A 16,937-nucleotide genomic window follows, 5' to 3' on the forward strand; every position below is an offset into this window, starting at 1 on the left:
TCATTGGCCAGTTTGTATGGATGACTACGCCCCAAATATTCAAAATACTTCGCCCACTTCGATTAAAATGATTTGTCATTTTGTAATTATGGGATTGCTCAAATGTACTTAAGTATAGTATCAAAAGTAAAAATATAAACCATTTCAAATTCCTTACATGTTCTATTGACGGATAGCCAGGGGCACACTCCAACACTCAGTAATATGTGTTGGAGTAAAAAGTACATCATTTTCTTTAGGAAAGTCGTGAAGTAAAAGTTGGCAAAAATATAAATAGTAAAGTACAGATAGCCCAAAAAACGACTTAAGTAGTAATTTCAAGTATTTTTACTTAAGTACTTTACACCACTGGTTAATGGTCCTAATTATTTACTCATAATAAATCCATAGTTTGCCTGGATGACATTTATACTTTTATTAACCAAATGCGTTTTTTATGCCTATAACATTTCACAGAACAGCTCAAATAAAGCCAAAGTCCTATGATATGTTCTACCACTGGGGGGCAGAAGACCAACACCTAAAATAGCCCAGAAATACTTAGTGTGCCTCTTTCCCCGGCTTTGGTTCCACATCCTCTCCCCAGTTTCAAGATGGCAGCCATGAGGCTATGAAGAAGCGACAAATATTTATGGAATAAATAATGAGAACGGATGCTAGGTAGCAGCTGTTAGACACATATGCTTGTGATATGACTGGTGTCATTATTGCAAGTGTTGTTTCGAGAGTGAAATTTACAAGGAAAAATACGTTGCATATCGGTATGCTGATTTGCTAAGTTAGCGCTAGCTAACTAAACACATGAATTCTGGGGACGACCACATCTGATTCGCCAGCTGTCAGCTAAGCAAGTATATTGAGCTGTACGGTGAGTGTCTGTATTTTAGCAATGAAGACAATGAACTAACTGTATATATCGATTTCAGACCCCCCAAAATATATCTAACGTTACCTAGACTTGATTAGAATGCCGTGTTCAGAACAACTGGGAACTCTGAAATCTCCGACTTAATTGCGTCCAAAACAACTCGGAATCCAGAAATAAACGATCTTCAATGGAAAATCGATATGAACCGTAATCCAACTCGGATTTCCAACTCGGGAACTCGGACCTCTTTCTTGATTTCCGACTTTCCGACCTGCATGATTTGAGCTCGTATTTGTATGAGTTCTCAGTTGTTTTGAATGGGTGCATTAGATGATGCAGAAATTGAGCCCCACGGTGGTCTCATAATATCCATAAAACCTAGCGTTCAAACAGGGAAATGGTTCCAATAGTTCTTCAAACAGAAATTTTTCCCATAGAGATTTAAGAAACAGTTCATTAAGGGTTGTTTCGTGTAGGTTTACCCTGGCGTGACGTTTTGATAACCATGGAAATCTCTCGGACAAGGTGACTTATCAATACATTTATTATTTTAACCATTATTTAACTAGGCAAGTCAGTTAAAAACAAATTATTATTTACAATAACGGCCTACCAAAAGGCCTGTGTGGACGGGGGCTGGGACACGACAAAACTACATAAAGAGAGACCTTGCTGACAACAGCATGGTAGCAACATGGCAGCAGCACAACATGGCACAAACATTATTGGGCACAGACAACAGCACAAAGGGCAAGAAGGTTGAGACAACAATACATCACGCAAAGCAGCCACAATTGTCAGTAAGAGTGTCCATGATTGACTCTTTGAATGAAAAGATTGAGATAAAACTGTCCAGTTTGAGTGTGTTTTTGCAACTCGTTCCAGTTGCCAGCTCCAGCGAACTGAAAAGACAAGCGACCCAAGGATGTGTGTGCTTTGGGGGCCTTTAACAGAATGTGACTGGCAGAACGGGTGTTGTATGTGGAGGATGAGGGCTGCAGTAGATTTCTCAGATAGGGTGGAGTGAGCCCTAAGAGGGTTTTATAAATAGGCATCAACCAGTGCGTCTTGTGACAGCTATACAGAGGTGACCAGTTTACAGAGGAGTATAGAGTTGAGTGATGTGCCTTTGGGTACTCCCTTGGTGATGGGCAGTGGCTGAGACAGCAAATGTTCTGACTTTATACACTGCACTCTGAGAGTAGTTAGCAAACCAGGCCAAAGACCCCTCAGATACACCAATATTTCTTAACCGGCCCACAAGAATGGAATGGTCTACCGTATCAAAAGCTTTGGCCAAATAAATAAAAAAAACAGCACAACTATTTACTCTCAGATTTGAAAATGCTAAGTAGCATCAAAGTAGACGACATGCTAAACTACAAATCCCTGCAAGCTCCTGCACATCATCTCTAGCTGACACCTTTGCTAACCTTTGCTAACAGGCATTGTCAATTTAAAATTTGCACAAGACTGTTAATAATTGCCCATTTAAAGAAATGTAGCCAATGTATTCATTACTACATTTCGCTAACATATTTAATCCAGAGATGCTTACCTTTGCCTCGATTCGGCAGTCTCGTCCAGATCCTTGCATTTGTAGTTCTTTATGATGGCCACATTAGAAGCTAATTAGCATTTCATTTTTGGGGTTAAATACAGGCCAGTATTTTGTTAGTCACATTGTCCTAGAGAGATTTACACAGTTATCAAAATGTCACGCCAGGATAAGCCAACACGAAACGCAGCCCTTATTTTTCAAAACTATCTAAAATCCCTTATGGTAAACATTAATGGTGTAAAAACAATTGGAACCATTTCCCTGTTTGACTGCTAGGTTTTATGGTTATTATGACTCATACTGTGATACTTTTTAAATTGCCAGGAGGAAGTAGTAACCAGGAAGAAAATAGCTAGCTATTACAGCTAGCAACTTACTCATTTATTAGATGGATGTTGATGACAGTCTTGCTTGAAAATTCTGATTATAAATCAAATTTGCTAATAATGGTATGTCCTCCTTTTAGCTCAGCTTCACCATGGCCATCTCTCAGTTTCGCCTTTTCAAGATTTGTACATGGCTTGCAACCTTCCTTTCTTTCTTCAGAAGGTTAATATGCAGGTAAGGAACAACCATTATGTTGAATTGAAAGAAGCAAAACTGATCTAGAACCCTTTGCCGTGTCAGATTCGGTCAAATCTGACAGCCGTAGTCTGTAAGCTTTCCAGTCACTTTACTTAATGTTGAAATTAATGATATAGAATGCCATTCCTTGAGCACTACCAAATACATTAGCATAGAAATCAAATGCTATTTGCACGTGAAAATTGCTTCCCATGGAATGCCTTTGCTCTAAAAATGTCTGTTTTTGTGGTGGCCCACAGTTTTGACTGTAAGCACATTTCCTTTTTTGACATAGATCTGGGAGGTTGCGTAAGCTAAGTGGGGATCAGATATCTCTTCCAACAACGGTTGATTTTTCATCAGTACCCAAACCGGTCAGTGATATACAAGTTTATAAGATGCATCATGTTCGCAATAATGTGCTGTAAGTGCTTAGTCGAATCGCTTTACATCCCTAACAAACCTGCTTTCCCCCTATTGTCATTAATTACATCATCAGGCATTTATTGTGCAACCAACAGTCAATTTTTACTTTGTGGCACACTTAAATCCTTTCTCTTTATTTTCGTCATATTATTTGACCAAACCCTGTGCAGGCAGAGATTGAAGAATGGAGCTCGTGGGATGAAGATGGTCCCACAAGTATCAAGATCGAGGGCGGTAATGGCAATGTGTCACCACAGCCCGGCGAGGAAGTGGAACCAGACTACTTCAAAGACATGGCTCCCACCATCAGGAAAACACAGAAAGTAGGCTGGGTCTTCATTTAAAGCTGAAATCTGTGCCACTGTTCACCCCAGTTGCTTTTGTTGTTGTTTGTTTTGTTTAGTTGATGAAACTCAGGAAGGGAGTGTCAGACAGCATGATTTAAAAAAAATTGCAGTACTGCACATACTCTAGTATTATATGTGCATGCAATGATGTCCAAGGGGGAAAAGGTGTTTGTTGTTTGACTTAACTTCTTTGTTGAAATATCCCAAATGGATGAGGCGTTATGGATTCCAACTTAAAGTGCATTTCTCAACACTAATTAAAGGTAGACTCAGCAATATACTTGTACCAGAAGGGAGGAGCAGGGTAACTCCCAACACAAACATAAATTGTCTAAAGAGCGAGGCTGCACTGTACAACATTTGTTTTCACCGAGCTATCACATGGCATGAGAGGGCGAAGCAAACTCCCGTGCACATGCACTGATGCTTAACAGTATTTGTTTTGGTGATGAAGAGTGCAGCCTCTTGCCTCACACTCTGTTGACAATATCGCTGGCCACACTGCTGCTTGTAGTCGCGCCATATCATATTGTTGAGTCTTAGTAGTTTTAACTTGTCTCTTTTCTCTCTGTCCCCACCCTAGATTGTACTGAAGAAGAGGGAGCCACTCAACTACTTGGTACCCGATGGCAGTGCGGGCTTCTCCAGCAGACTGGCAGCCACTCAGGACACCTCCTTCATTCAGCCATCTGTGAGTTTGTGTAGCATCGCCCAGAGTACAGTGCCTATAGAAAGTTTACACCCTCTTGAGCTTTTTTTTCTCACATTTTGTTGCCATAAAATGTCATCTAAAATTAGATATTATTTTTTTCGACAGCACTACACAACCTAGTCCACATTTTCAGAGTGAAAGAAAGTTATCGAAAATGTTCTAAATTAAGAAAACACAACTGAAATATCATCGTTGGATAAGTCTCCTCCCGCCTGTGTTAATACTTGGTGGAAGAACCTTTGGCAACCTTTGCAGCTGTTAATAATTTGGAATGAGCTTCTAACAACTTTACACAACTCTTAGGGCAACAAACTCAGCAAAAAAAGAAACGTCCCTTTTTCAGGACCCTGTCTTTCAAAGATAATTCGTAAATATCCAAGTAACTTCACAGATCTTCATTGTAAAGGATTTAAACACCGTTTCCCATGCTTGTTCAATGAACCATAAACAATTAATGAACATGCACCTGTGAAACAGTTGTTAAGACACTAACAGCTTACAGACGGTAGGCAATTAAGGTCACAGTTATGAAAACTTAGGACACTAAAGAGGCCTTCCACTGACTCTGAAAAACACCAAAAGAAAAATCCCCAGGGTCTCTGCTCATATGCGTGAACGTGCCCTTAGGCATGCTACAAGGAGGCATGAGGACTGCAGATGTGGCCAGGGCAATACATTGCAATATCCCTACTGTGAGACGCCTAAGACAGCGCTACAGGACGGACAGCTGATCGTCCTCGCAGTGGCAGACCACGCCTGCACAGGATCGGTACATCCGAACATCACACTTGCGGGACAGGTACAGGATGGCAACAACAACTGCCAGAGTTACACCAGGAACGCACAATTTCTCCATCAGTGCTCAGACTTTCCGCAATAAGCTGAGAGAGGCTGGACTAAGGGCTTGTAGGCCTGTTGTAAGGCTGGTCCTCACCAGACATCACCTGCAAGAATGTCGCCTATGGGCACAAACCCATCGTTGATGGACCAGACAGGACTGGTAAAAGTGCTCTTCACTGATGAGTCGCGGTTTTGTCTTACCATGGGTGATGGTCGGATTCTCGTTTATCGTCGAAGGAATGAGCGTTACACCGAGGCCTGTACTCTGGAGCGGGATCGATTTGGGGGTGGAGGGTCCGTCATGGTTTGGGGGCGGCGTGTCACAGCATCATCGGACTGAGCTTGTTGTCATTGCAGGCAATCTCAAGATTTTGACCCCCCCCTTGTTCATGGACACATTATTCCATTTCTGTTAGTCACATGTCTGTGGAAGTTGTTAAATTTAGTTATGCTCATACAAATATTTGCACATGTTAAGTTTGCTGAAAATAAACGCAGTTGACCGTGAGAGGACGTTTCTTTTTTTGTTGAGTTTATATCCATTGTTTTTGTTAAAATTGCTCAAACTCATAACATTTGGTTGGGGATCATTTACAGACAGGAATATTTCAACTTGGACTTATTTTACGCCGATTAAAGTCAGGACTGAGACTATACCACAGAGGAACACTCGGCACCTCTTGAAAAGCCATTCTGGTGTGTCTTTGGCATTATAATGTATAATTGTCTTACTGAAAAAATGTATCTTAGGTTTACAGAAGACCGAGTCGGGTTTTCCGCAAACTTTTTTTATCCTGACAAACTCTGCAGTCCCTGCTGATGACAAGCATACCCATAAAATTTTGCCACCACATTACTTTAAAATATAGAGGGGTTCACTCTGTGTTGTATTGGATTTGACCCAATCCTGTAGTTTTTAATATTACTTATCAGCCTTGTTGCAAACAGAATGGATAATTTGGAGTGGATTATTTATTTTATTTTATTTTTTTATAAATTTTACACAGGTGTATTTATTTCCACTTTGTCATACAGGCCAGTAATATGAAATGAATGCAATGTTGTTGCATTCAGTTTTCTGAAAACCTGACCGTGGAATAGACCCACTAGAAATACTTTTTAGTCCTGAATGAAATTTGCTTGAAAATCTGATACCAGTTTTTTTGGATATTGCCAAATATAACCAAATGTAACGAGCTTGAGCAATTTTGACGAAAACAATGGATTTATATTGCCCTAAGAGGTGTGCAAAATTGGTAGAATCTTATTCCAAGTTATTCACACACAGCTGTAATGGCTGGCAAAGGTGCTTCCACCAAGTATTGACTCAGGGGGGTGGAGAATTATCCAATTATGATATTTCAGTTTTGCTTTCGTTCCCTTAATTTGGAAAATGTTCTAACTTTCACTTTAAAACTATGGAGTAGGTTGTCTTAATTGAATCTCTTATCTCCTTGTACGGTGGATTAGCGGTACTTATTATTTTGATGAATACTGATTTTTGCAGGGGTGGTGTTTGAAGTTAGGGTGGGGTTTTTAACTTGAATGTTCTAATGCATACTGCTAACCTCTGAAATTGTTGTAAACCGGTGTCTTTTGAAAGGGGATGGGCTGGTGAGGGGCTTTGAGAGAGGTGGTACTGCTCTATCCACTGTCCAGATTTCAAAACCTCAGCCACCAAAAAACTGAGCAGCTAGACAACGCCTATCTAATTTCTTGTTTCAAGGATTACAGACCATCTCTCTATAGCAATATGCGGAAGTCTGAGTCTCTTTTTAGTTCACCATCTCAAATGTCTGTTTTAGTTGGACCAGTGCTCTGACATTGTTCATTCCCAGGAGTGCACAAGTCCTCCAGGGCCACAGTTCTCTGTATTCATGTTGAATAAAGGTTTTATAGTGTTTTGTGAAGAATAGTTGCTAATGGAGATTAGGTCCCACTGCCATCCTATACTGTGTCAGCTATCGTGTCCTGACTGCATTCCTGTCCTCCTCCTCTGTCCCACAGTCTGAGCTTGGAGACATGGATACCTGGCATGAGGACGCCAACGCCTGGGAGGATGAGTCGTCAGATGCTGCCTGGGAGGCCGATTTGGTGCTCAGGTGATAGCACTTTTAATAATGTGAAGAGCAAGGGTATTCAAATCTTACACGACAGGTCCAGAGCCTGCTGGTTTTCTGTTTTACCTGACAATGAATTTCACCGAACTGGTGTCCCAGGTCTAAATCAGACCCTGATTGGAGGGGAAGAATGGGGGGGGGGGGGCAGTGGAACTGGCTTCGATGTAGTCTGCGCTGGACTGATTTCTTCCTCCTGCTCCCAACCACTATCCGCATAACTGGTTCTGAACCCAACCGCTGTCTTGTGATGTTATTTTAGGCGTATGTATGCAGCTCACTTGCCAGCCACAAGTGGCCCGTTTATATTAAGCTATCGGTATTAGTGGGCTATCAGCCAATATGCTAGACGTAGAGAGACTTTCACTTTCTCTTGAGCTATTTTTATAGCCTACCTTTTTTAGGAGTGGGAAAATTTTCAGACTGAGACAAATATGGGTTATAAATATGTATTTATAGGCAATGTAGTGAACAATAGCCTAATCATATTCAGGTAGTACATTTCCTTGGAAAGATAACTGCCAGTGATTCTCCACCCATGCATTGGCAGCCTACTCTATTTCAATGAGACCACACATATACACTACATTACCAAAAGTATGTGGACACCTGCTCATCGAACATCTTTCCAAACTCATGGGTATTAATATGGGGTTGGTCACCCATTTGCTGCTATAACATACTGTTCTTGGAAGGTTTTCCACTAGATGTTGGAACATTGTTGTGGCTTCCATTCAGCCACGAGCATTAGTGTGGTCGGGCATTGATGTTGGGCGATTAGGCCTGGATCGCAGTCGGCGTTCCAATTCATCCCAAAGGTGTTCAATGGGGTTGAGGTCAGAGCTCTGTGCAGCCCATCAAGTTATTCCAAACCGATCTCAACAAACCGTTTCTGTATGGACCTCGCTTTTTGCATGGGGGTATTTTCATGCTGAAACAGGAAAGGGCCTTCCCCCAAATATTGCCACAAAGTTGGAAGATCAGAATTGTTTAGAAATGTCACTGTATGCTGTAGCGTTAAGATTTCCCTTCACTGGAACTAAAGGGCCTAGCCGAACCATGGAAAACAGCCCCAGACCATTATTCCTCCTCCACTAAACTATACAATTGGCACTATGAATTGTGGCAGGTAGCTTTCCCTCGCATCCGCCAAACCCAGATGGGTCCGTCGGACTGCAAGATGGTGAAGCGTGATTCATCCCTCCAGAGAATGTGTTTCCACTGCTGTGGAGTCCAATGGTGGCGAGCTTTACACCACTCAAGCCGATGCTTGGTATTGAGCATAGTGATCTTAGGCTTGTGTGGGGCTGCTTGGCCATGGAAACCCATTTCATGATGGTCCTGACGAACAGTTCTTGTGCTGCCGTTGTTTCCCTTGGCAGTTTGGAACTCGGTATTGAGTGTTGCAACTGAGGACAGACCATTTTTATGCACTTCAGCACTCCTGTTCTGTGAGCTTCTGTGGCCTACCACTTTGCGGCTGAGCCCTGGTTGCTCCCATCATATGGCGGTGGCATCATATGGCGGTGCCACTTTGAAAGTCACTGAGCTCTTCAGTAAGGCCATTCTGCTGCCGATGTTTGTCTAAGGATAATGCGTGGCTGTGCGCTTGATTTTTATACACCTGTCAGCAACGAGTGTGGCGGAAATAGCAAAATCCACATACTTTTGTGTACAAGTCGTGCTTGATCTCACGCCCAACTAGATGAAGCAGCGAATTCTGAGTGTGTGAATAATGTGACAAAGATGTGCTTTAAATACAATAGGAAGGCTAACGCATACAAAGAAGAAGGATGACCGTTTCCAAATAATCTGTGCAACAACAAAAGTAATTTAATCCAGAAGTCATCTGTCTGCCTACTCCCACCCACAGCATGAAAAAGGCTGACCTCACCGCAATGATCTCTGTCGGGACCCACAGGCAGCCCTCTACTTCGAGGTTCAGATTTGAGTTTGAGGGGTCAAGAGAATATTTGAAATGCAATTCCGTTTTTGAAAATATTTTTGAGACCTTATACCATGTAGATATGGCTCCTGATATATTTGTGTATTGGGAAACATAGACTCTCAAGGATACAGTTGAAGTCGGAAGTTTACATACACCTTAGCCAAATGCATTTACACTCAGTTTTTCACAATTCCTGACATTTGATCCTAGTAAAAATTGCATGTATTCGGTCAGTTAGGATCACCACTTTATTTTAAGAATGTGAAATGTCAGAATAATAGTAGAGAGAATGCTAATTTCGGCTTGTATTGCTTTCATCACATTCCCAGTGGGTCAGAAGTTTACATGCACTCAATTTAGTATTTGGTAGCATTGCTTTTAAAATTGTTTAACTTGGGTCAAACGTTTCGGGTAGCCTTCCTTCCACAAGCTTCCCACAATAAGTTGGGTGAATTTTGGCCCATCCTGACAGAGCTGGTGTAACTGAGTCAGGTTTGAAGGCCTCCTTCCTCGCACATCCTTTTTCAGTTTTGCCCACAACTTTTCTATAGGATTGAGGACAGGAGTTTGTAATGGCCACTCCAATACCTTAACTGTGTTTTCCTTAAGCCATTTTGCCACAACTTGGATGTATGCTTGGGGTCTTTGGAAGACCCATTTGCGACCAAACTTTAACTTCCTGACTGATGTCTTGAGATGTTGCTTCAATATGTCCACATAATTTTCCTTCTCATGATGCCATCTATTTTGTGAAGTGCACCAGACCCGCCTGCCCCAAAGCACCCCCACAACATGATGCTTCCACCCTGTGCTTCACGGTTGGGATGGTATTCTTTGGCTTGCAAGCCTCCCCCTTTTTCCTCTCAACATACCGGTCATTATGGCCAAACAATTCTATTTTTGTTTCATCAGACCAGAGGACATTTCTCCAAAAAGTATGATCTTTGTCCCCATGTGCAGTTGCAAATCGTAGTCTGGCTTTTTTTATGGAGATTTTGGAGCATTGGCTTCTTCCTTGCTGAGCGGCCTTTCAGGTTATGTCTATATGACTCGTTTTTACTGTGGATATAAATACGCTTTTACCTGTTTCCTCCAGCAGCTTCACAAGGTCCTTTGCTGTTCCAGGATTGATTTGCACTTTTCGCACAAAGTACATTCATCTCTCGGAGACAGAACACGTCTCCTTCCTGAGCGGTATGACGGCTGCATGGTCCCATGGTGTTTATACTTACGTACTATTGTTTGTAGAGATGAACGTGGTACCTTCAGGCATTTGAAAATTGCTCCCAAGGATGAACCAGACTTGTGGAGGTCTACAATTGTTTTTCTGAGGTCTTGTCTGATTTCTTTTGATTTTTCCATGATGTCAAGCAGAGGCACTGAGTTAGTCGACTGGTCGATTGTTTGGGCGACCAGTAGCAAAACAAAATTAATCATGGTGTACAAGACACCTGTCAGATTTGCGCCTGTCTGAGTGGGCTGTGGGGATGGCACAGTCCATCACTCTAAAATTTGATCTGCTGGAAATGTATATGGTTATATTACGTAAGAACAGTGGTGCGATACTAATAACAATTATTATTTTATAACAAATGTGCTTTCTCCCGCGATAGCGGTCGCTCTCTGCGGAAACACATCAGTGCGCTGTTGAATTGGCGCCTTTTCCAAGACCATGTTGCTATGTGAGTAATATCAACGTTAAACAGCATATTGGTGTTGAGAACCAGTGGTGGCAAAAGTACCCAATTGTAAAAGATAACTTAAATCTCTTGATACTGCCCATCCCGGGTCCGGGAGCGTTGTCATCAACTGACACTAATTAGCATAATGCAACAGACAAATATTACTAGAAAATATTCCTATTCATGAAATCACAAGTGAAATATTTTGAAACACAGCTTAGCCTTTTGTTAATCAAAAAAAAAATGCTTTACAGCCAAAGCAAGACAATCATACATGATTTGAGATGCAATCCAGCATTTTCGTTTTAAAATAAAGCATTCCTTGAGTAATTGGCGTAAACAATAAATAAACCGTTTCATTTCGGAAATTGCATTCATGAATGAATGCAACTGTTTTTGAGTCTTTGCTGTAATAAAGGCTTTACAATTATTTTTTTATACTTGACCTCCAATATTTTCCACAAAAAATTACAATTTATTCCACGCATCTGACTTCCTCCTGAGCATCCATTAAAATATTCCCCCGTTTCGACTTTATTTGTCACGTCCTTAGCATCCATTTTGCTGTCACGTGTTTGGAATTTGTTATATCCAAGTTATTGATGTGATTATGGTATAGGTCAGTCCCTAGTGGTCACATGCATGCGATGCATACATTTGTCACGTAAATAGAGTAAGGGTTGAGGGAATAGGGAATATTTTTCCTAAACAAATGAAGGATTTCGGTACCAGAACCTTTCAGTCAGAAATGGCTGTAATGTTGTAGCTTCAGCCAAAAAATAAACAATAGATTGATGTTCTGTGGTCACTGCAGCAGGGAGGTGAGAGAGACACAGTTACTCGCTGTCATTTTTTTTAACCAGTGCAGCAAGTCTGAGCCCGGCCCTACACAATCAAATCAAATGCGGTCATACTCCCTGTAGTCATTTGTGTGTCTTTTAACTATTTCATCAAACGGTGCGCTCAAAGCATCAGCCAAGCTCAGTACATATAGTTGATTTGATTAAAACACACAGGATGTGTCATTTTATGGGAAAAAACATTTAAAAATTTGGACCAGACAAATTGTCGGGGACAGCCCTAGTTCAATGTGAAAAATTGTCATGTTCAGTGTCATATTACTGTCATATTGTCAAGAGATCTGCAAGTTTAGTTGTTATCCAGCAGGTGGCAGTATATTAAGAATGTTCAGCACAAAGTCAACATGAAAGAAAGGCATTATTTGCACACAGAAAATTCAGGGACTTCAGGGAAACTTGGTTGGCAGAACTTTTTGATTTTTTTTTTTCTCTCTACCTCCTGAACTATCACCTTTGCTCTCTCAAAAAGCTTAGTAATGAGGTTTGTTGCAATCCTTTTAAACTCACACCTTTTTGTGTTTCCCTGTCTACCAGACAACAGAAGATGGCTGAGAGAGAAAAGCGTTCCATGGAGCAGCAGAGGAAGAAGATGGAGAAGGAGGTTCAAAGGATGATGAAGAAGGACCAGAAGATTGCGGTCAAGCTCTCGTAACATTTTTTTTAGAGCACTCACCCCGTGAGCCGGAGGGCAAGAAAGGAACACTTAGACAAACCTCATCACTCTATCCTCTAGTCATCTCCACACGAAGATCATCTCTACTCCACACAGCGGTCATTTAAAATAAATCTCTGTCCACCAGCCATCATTCGAGACATGGCTTGGCCAGTGTGATGTTTGTTCAAAGACAGTTGCATTTAGCTTCCGGAAAGGCACGGCAGTATACCTGGGATGTGTTCATTAGGGCACGCAACGGAAATGAGCGTTTTTTTTTTTATTATCTAACAAGTTCAGGAAGTCACCCCCTGTATCAGTTCTTTCTTTATTTTTTGCGACGAATGAACACTACCCTGATTTACAGTTGAAGTCGGAAGTTTACATACACCTTAGTCAAATACATTTAAACTCAGGCTTTCACAATTCCTGACATTTAATCCTCGTAAAAATTCCCTGTCTTAGGTCAGTTAGGATCACGACTTAATTTTAAGAATGTGAAATGTCAGAATAATAGTAGAGAATTATTTATTTCTGCTTTTATTTTCATCACATTCCCAGTGGGTCAGGAGTTTACATACACTCAATTAGTATTTGGTAGCATTACCTTAAAATTGTGAGCTGGTGTAACTGAGTCAGGTTTGTAGGCCTCCTTGCTCGCACATGCTTTTTTTGTTCTGCCCACAAATGTTCTATAGGATTGAGGTCAGAGCTTTGTGATGGCCACTTCAATACCTTGACTTTGTTGTCCTTAAGACATTTTGCCTCAACTTTTGAAGTATGCTTGGGGTCATTGTCCATTTGGAAGACCCATTTGCGACCAAGCTTTAACTTCCTGACTGATGTCTTGAGATGTTGCTTCATTATATCTACATCATTTTCCTTCCTCATAGTGCCATCTATTTTGTGAAGTGCACCAGTCCCTTCTGCAGCAAAGCACCCCCACAATGTGATGCTGCCACCCCTGTGCTTCACGGTTGGGATGGTGTTCTTCGGCTTGCAAGCCTCCCCCTTTTTCCTCTCAACATACCAGAGGACATTTCTCCAAAAAGTACCGTCTTGCAAACCATAGTCTGGCATTTTTATGGTGGTTTTGGAGCAGTGGCTTCTTCCTTGCTCATCTGCCTTTCAGGTTATGTCAGTATAGGACTCTTTTTTTATTGTGGATATAGATAGTTATGTACCGGTTTCCTCCAGCATCTTCACAAGGTCCTTTGCTGTTGTTCTGGGATTGATTTGCACTTTTCCCACCAAAGAACGTTCATCTCTAGGAGACAGAACACGTCTCCTTCCTGAGCGGTATGACAGCTGCGTGGTCCCATGGTGTTTATACTTACGTACTATTGTTTGTACGTATAAACATGGTACATTCAGGCGTTTGGAAATTGCTCCCAAGGATGAACCAGACTTGTGTTCTTGGCTGATTTTCTTTTGATTTTCCCATGATAGGAAATTATAGGTAGGCCTTGAAATACATCCTCGGGTACACCTCCAATTGACTCAAATGATGTCAATTAGCCTATCAGAAGCTTCTAAAGCCATGACATAATTTTATGGAATTTTCCAACCTATTTAAAGGCACAGTCAACTTAGTGTATGTACACTTCTGACCCACTGTAATTGTGATGCAGTGAATTATAAATTAAATAATCTGTCTGTAAGCAATTTTTGGACAAATTACTCCGAACCGACTTGCCAAAACTATAGTTTGTTAACAAGAAATTTGTGGAGTGGTTGAAAAACAAGTTTTATTGACTCCAACCTAAGTGTATGTAAACTTCCGACTTCAACTGCAATTGCAGTTTGTGTGACAATACTTTGAGTCTGAAGGGTTAAATAAATACTCTGCAATGCCCTTTGGCATTGCCCTATATCAAAGACTTGCTATCAAATGTCACTCTGGCTAGGTATGACTCTGGGTTCAGTAATTTAGATTTGAGTTACAGAAAACAAACTGTCCATTTGTATTTCCCAGGAATATGTGTAAATATTCTGATACCTACAGTACAAGCGAACTCTCAAGAGACCTATTTTTCTGGCATTGTCTTATAACAAGAAGGATGAAGGTGTGTAATTAAATGTAAGTCTCACTGTATATCAGTTACATACATCCCTTTTGTTGCCTTGGTTATTGTGCTTTTTAATTATGTTTCTCGTCGTCTTTGTCCGAAAACACATTCTCTCATTGATGTTGCTTGATATTCCTGATGTACTTTTACTGTAAAGCCTTCAATATACTGGAATTGCACTTTTTAATTGAAGGCTTAAAAATACGTTTCAAGCTGAGTGTGTGGACACTGTCAAAGGGATTTGGGAATTTAATTGAGCCATACTCAAGAGTTGACTGTGGGTTCCTATGGTAATCCTGTGGTTACCGATCTGCCAGGCTCAACATCTCTGACATATTGTTCCTGCTTGTTCTTATCCCTGCTTTTTAATACACCAAAATAGAAGTGACTCCTCTTTAATGACTTTTGCCTTTGTTATTATTGAATGTGGGTTTTTATTTTATTTTACACGTTCAATGTAGCATAACACACACAAACTCTGTCTCTGTGTTATCTGAGACACCTTGGTGATCAGACTTGGATGGCCAACTGACATCCTTGATCGGTGATCATAGCAAATAAAAAGATGCAAAGCTCCGTGCTTCCCTCTGTAATTTGTGGACCGTTAGTAACAGAATCGGTCAATAGATTTCATAAGTCAAAGCCTTTTATATTGACTGGACTAAATCTGTTACGTATCAATATGGTTTTGGTATGGTCAATCGATGTCGAATCAATTGGAGCTTTTTGTGATGAAAGTGTGCGCTTTTGTGCGAGTTCCCAGCAACCGGTGTATGAGACTGGAATGTCAAGCAGAAGGGTCTAGTTGCCATGGAAACATATATGCAGAGATGGAGCTGACATGCATTTGCAATTAGACAGACCTGTTGGATTAGAGTAACTGATAGTCCCTTTTACACATTTGTGTTTTCCTTGTTCCGTCACTGGGGTCTTCTGTATATAATAAGGGGACTCTGGCAAAAATAGTTGTTATATAGAATGTCTAAATGAACGATGCCTTTGATACCGTGGTGATTTCATGGTTATTTTAGGTGGGGCTTTGTGGTAAATGAGGGATTAATTTCTGTTTTTTCAGACTCTTGATATCGATAGTATTATATTACCCATTGCATGGAACATTGGATCGTGAAGAAAGAGGTTGTTAGCCACAGAGAATTATGAAAATAATACCGCTGACAATTGTCCTTTTTGCCTTCTTTGCAAATACTTCCAATTGGTATCAAAGTCAGCATGATGGGGATATGTGCTTTATGTTTATCTTTGTCAAATGTCTTTTTGCACATTCCTTAATTTTCTGTAATAAATCTCTGGGTCACTTTTCAATTGTGTCTGAATGTTAACCAATATTAGAGTCATGACAGAAACAAAGGTACAAAACCAGTAAAGCAAGTGGATTTTAAGATTAAATCTGCATTAAATCACTTTTTGTTTTTTTCAGACTTGTTTGTGATTGAACATCATTTTTAGTATTGGACTAAAATGTCCTCCCGAGATTTCACTCAAGTCATATTTCTCTGCACCACCCACGATTTATTGCATTAGGAAGAACTACCATTCTGAATAAACCTTTTACGTGCATGGAGCCCAGTGTCATTTGATATGCTTGTTCTCTTAAAGAGATTGAATAGGGCATTTTAATCTCGTGTGATGCAAATTCCTTTCAAATGCTTTTCAAACCCAAAACCTAGTTGTCCTGACTCTCTTCATTTCTGGCCATAAAATGTAACAACATCATCACAAAGTCACTATCTGTCTCCAAAAAACACCCCTGCCTGACCAAACCACTCAGACTGATCATGACCTACTTCTTGGAACAAAATGTCTCACTCGTCAGTTTTTTGGCAAGAGTTGGGGGTAGAGGGAGGGCTGAAGGATAATCTGCCCTGTTCCTGCAGAATTATAATTTTTACATTGTAAAACTGAAATTGTCTCATCTGTGTCAATAATAGCCATTCTAAGTAAAGTATCCATCCATGTCTCCTTGATTCCTCACATCTTACCGCCTCGCCTCCTCAGAATGCATTGGAGAAGGTCAGACGGGGGGGGACCTTGGTTCATCATCTCCAATACAATTGAGAAGGATGCAGGGAAATAGGATGCATGGAATCAAAGAAAGACAAATTGAGGCAGCCCTGAACTCAGCTAATGCTGCATTCGTAACCAAGTGGGAGGTGGGAATTGACCAGTTGTGAAGACATAAATAACAGTTGGATGCATTCACATGCTATGAACTCATTGAGAAACTCCAGATGGCTAATGGCCAACCAGCTGAGCAAACCATAATCTAAAAG

The 16,937-nt window shown here is 40.8% G+C and overlaps 1 protein-coding gene across 1 annotated transcript; it reads left to right on the plus strand.

Moving 5' to 3' along the window:
* Positions 1-572: 572 nt before the first annotated feature.
* On the plus strand, positions 573-16,228 carry LOC135520015 (receptor-binding cancer antigen expressed on SiSo cells-like). The gene is made up of 7 exons (XM_064945321.1): positions 573-868; positions 2,896-2,990; positions 3,289-3,367; positions 3,590-3,742; positions 4,350-4,457; positions 7,326-7,420; positions 12,460-16,228. Exons 2-7 carry the CDS (start codon positions 2,908-2,910, stop codon positions 12,575-12,577), a joined length of 636 nt encoding a protein of 211 aa, XP_064801393.1. The 5' UTR covers positions 573-868; positions 2,896-2,907; the 3' UTR covers positions 12,578-16,228.
* The last annotated feature ends 709 nt before the right edge of the window (positions 16,229-16,937 follow it).

Source organism: Oncorhynchus masou, chromosome 29 (assembly GCF_036934945.1).
Source record: "Oncorhynchus masou masou isolate Uvic2021 chromosome 29, UVic_Omas_1.1, whole genome shotgun sequence".
Taxonomy (NCBI): domain Eukaryota; kingdom Metazoa; phylum Chordata; class Actinopteri; order Salmoniformes; family Salmonidae; genus Oncorhynchus; species Oncorhynchus masou.

Coding starts and splice junctions, on each gene's coding strand:
- LOC135520015 (XM_064945321.1), top strand. CDS start 2,908: ATGGCCATCTCTCAGTTTCGCCTTTTCAAGATTTGTACATGGCTTGCA. Junction 3,743..4,349: donor CCATCAGGAAAACACAGAAA/GTAGGCTGGGTC, acceptor TCCCCACCCTAG/ATTGTACTGAAGAAGAGGGA. Junction 7,421..12,459: donor GAGGCCGATTTGGTGCTCAG/GTGATAGCACTT, acceptor CCTGTCTACCAG/ACAACAGAAGATGGCTGAGA.